This window comes from Lycium ferocissimum, chromosome 2 (genome assembly GCF_029784015.1).
Source record: "Lycium ferocissimum isolate CSIRO_LF1 chromosome 2, AGI_CSIRO_Lferr_CH_V1, whole genome shotgun sequence".
NCBI classification, from domain to species: Eukaryota; Viridiplantae; Streptophyta; class Magnoliopsida; order Solanales; family Solanaceae; genus Lycium; species Lycium ferocissimum.
The window spans coordinates 16,543,395-16,545,780 of NC_081343.1; the positions used below are offsets into that span (position 1 = coordinate 16,543,395).

At 39.6% G+C, this 2,386-nt stretch overlaps 1 protein-coding gene across 1 annotated transcript; it reads right to left on the reverse strand.

Moving 5' to 3' along the window:
- Positions 1 to 264: 264 nt before the first annotated feature.
- LOC132047424 (uncharacterized) lies at positions 265 to 1,534 on the reverse strand. The gene is made up of 2 exons (XM_059438474.1): positions 1,246 to 1,534; positions 265 to 905 (listed from the first exon to the last, which is right to left on the reverse strand). The coding sequence occupies exons 1-2, from the start codon at positions 1,532 to 1,534 to the stop codon at positions 265 to 267; spliced, it is 930 nt and encodes a 309-aa protein (XP_059294457.1).
- Positions 1,535 to 2,386: the final 852 nt, after the last annotated feature.

A 2,386-nucleotide genomic window follows, 5' to 3' on the forward strand; every position in this document is an offset into this window, starting at 1 on the left:
AACAAACCACCAACAATCAAATATAACTAAGAAGGGTAGTAATCCATCTGGGCCAGCTGACTTGCAATTCTTGCCTGCATACTGCCTCTTACCATAACCTCTTGAATAATTTGTCTTATGAGAGTACCAGGGTCCCTTTGTTTGCTTTGAAAGACTCGGTTAGTCCTTTCCTGCCAAATGAAATAGACACAACTAGTAGTTACCAGTATATATACCTGAGATTGGAGTGCTTTCCCATTTACCTGCATAACCATCCACTCCACCTCATCCTTCTATTCTATTGCACATCTGTGATGTCCTTGCTATTCTAGCATTTTTGTCCCATATTGTTGTAGAGAATCCACACTTGAAAAACAAATGGTCCACTGTTTCATTTTCAGTACAGACAGGACGAAAAGGCGGTTGCTCGATTATACCCCACTTTTTCAGTCGGTCTCTGGTGTACAGCCTTCTATTTAGAGCCAAATACAGTATAAAAATCCACTTAGGAGCACCATGATTGTTGCATACAAATCTTCTCCAACTTACCTTTGGATGATTTCCCCTAAGTTTGAGGTAAACCTGTTTTATAGAGAACGTGGAAGCATTAGTGATCTGTTGTTCATCTATACCTGCAGCTTCCAAGGTCCCCACTGCTTTAAATATCTTCTTTAGCATCCATGAAGCCTGATTTGGGAAAAAAGTCCATACACTTTGGTGTTTAAGATAGTAAGCATGCACCCACTTAACCCATAATTTGTTTGCCTTCCTGCATAAGTTCCGGAGTAATTTACAAATTGCAGCTTTGTTCCATGTTTGTGCATAAAGAATATTCAAGCCACTAGCCACTTTGGGCAAGCATAACTGTTCCCAAGCAATCAGAGCTTTCTTGGATGATGTTGTTATCCCCTTTCCACAAGAAAGTCCTACAGTTTGTTTCTACAGCCTTCATCACCTTCTTGGGAAGTATGAATATCTGGGCCCAAAAGGTTTGAACAACAAAGAGCACAGTCTTGACAAGTTGAAGCCTACCAGCATACGATAAAAGTTTTGATGTCCAGTGTGTAACCCTTCCCATCATCTTGTCAATTAATGGTACACATTGCATAGTAGTGAGTCTCTTCGTACTTAGTAGTACCCCAAGATATCTAAAAGGCAGAGTCCCTTTGGTGAATTGTAATCTGTCTAATACATTCTGTTATGTCAGATTGTGGACCCCACCCACCCCCCCACCCCCACCCCCCCCCCCATAGATAGAGCTCTTACTAGTGTTTGCTATAAGGCCAGAAGCTGCTGAGAACTTTAGAAAACAGTCATACACTTTAAAGATAGATATTTCATCACCCCTACAGAATAGAAGCAGATCATCTGCAAATCCCAGCTGAACAATGTTCAATTTAGCACACTTTGGATGATGATTGAAATCTGGATCAGTACCCAAAGGTTTCAACACTCTATTCAAATACTCCATACAAATCACAAATAGATATGGGGATAAGGGGTCCCCTTGTCTAAGTCCCTTCTTAGCTGGGAATGCCTTGATGCAGTTTCCCATTTACCACAATGGTATAGTTAACAGTAGATACACACACCATGATCCACTTCACAAATTGATCTGGAAAATTCAGACTGATGAGAATTTGTGCTCTAGGAAGGCCCATTCTATTGAATCATATGCCTTGTGCATGTCTATTTTAAGCATACATCTAGGAGAGATGTGTTTCCTGTTATAGCCTTTAACTAGCTCATGACTCAGTATAATATTTTCACTGATTAATCTTCCAGGAACAAAGGCAGTTTGATTGTTCTCAACTATTTTGTCCATTACACACTGCAATCTTTTAGTGATGATCTTTGAAATGATTTTATATAGGACAGTACAATAAGAGATGGGCCTATACTCCTTCACTGACATTGGGTTTTTCACTTTTGGAATTAAAGTGACACTAGAACAATTAACATCAGAAGGCAGTACATTATCACTAAAAAACATTATAATAGCATCTGTAATATCCTTACCAATAGTTCCCCAAGCCTTCTTGAAAAAATAAGCATTAAACCCATCATGACCTGGTGCTTTGCTATCATCAATGTCCTGGAGTGCTTGAGTTATTTCTGCTGCAGTTACAATTCTAATCATATTCAATTATTCAGCTCTATTAAGGATATGACCCAACTTCATAACCCCAGGGTCTATTGCTGGTATTGAACCAGCTCTGGATCCCAGTAGCTTACCATAGAAACCACACACTTCTTTTTCAATCTCCTGATCAGTGTATACCAGTCGACCAGAGTCGGTTTTTAAGCAGCTGATCTTGTTTTGTGCCACCCTACTTTCATACTTGCAAAGAAGAACCTTGAGTTTGAGTCACCCAGTTTTAACCACTGAACTCTTGACTTTTGTCTC

Coding starts and splice junctions, on each gene's coding strand:
- LOC132047424 (XM_059438474.1), bottom strand. CDS start 1,534: ATGGGAAACTGCATCAAGGCATTCCCAGCTAAGAAGGGACTTAGACAA. Junction 906..1,245: donor TGGCCTTATAGCAAACACTA/GTAAGAGCTCTA, acceptor AACAAACTGTAG/GACTTTCTTGTGGAAAGGGG.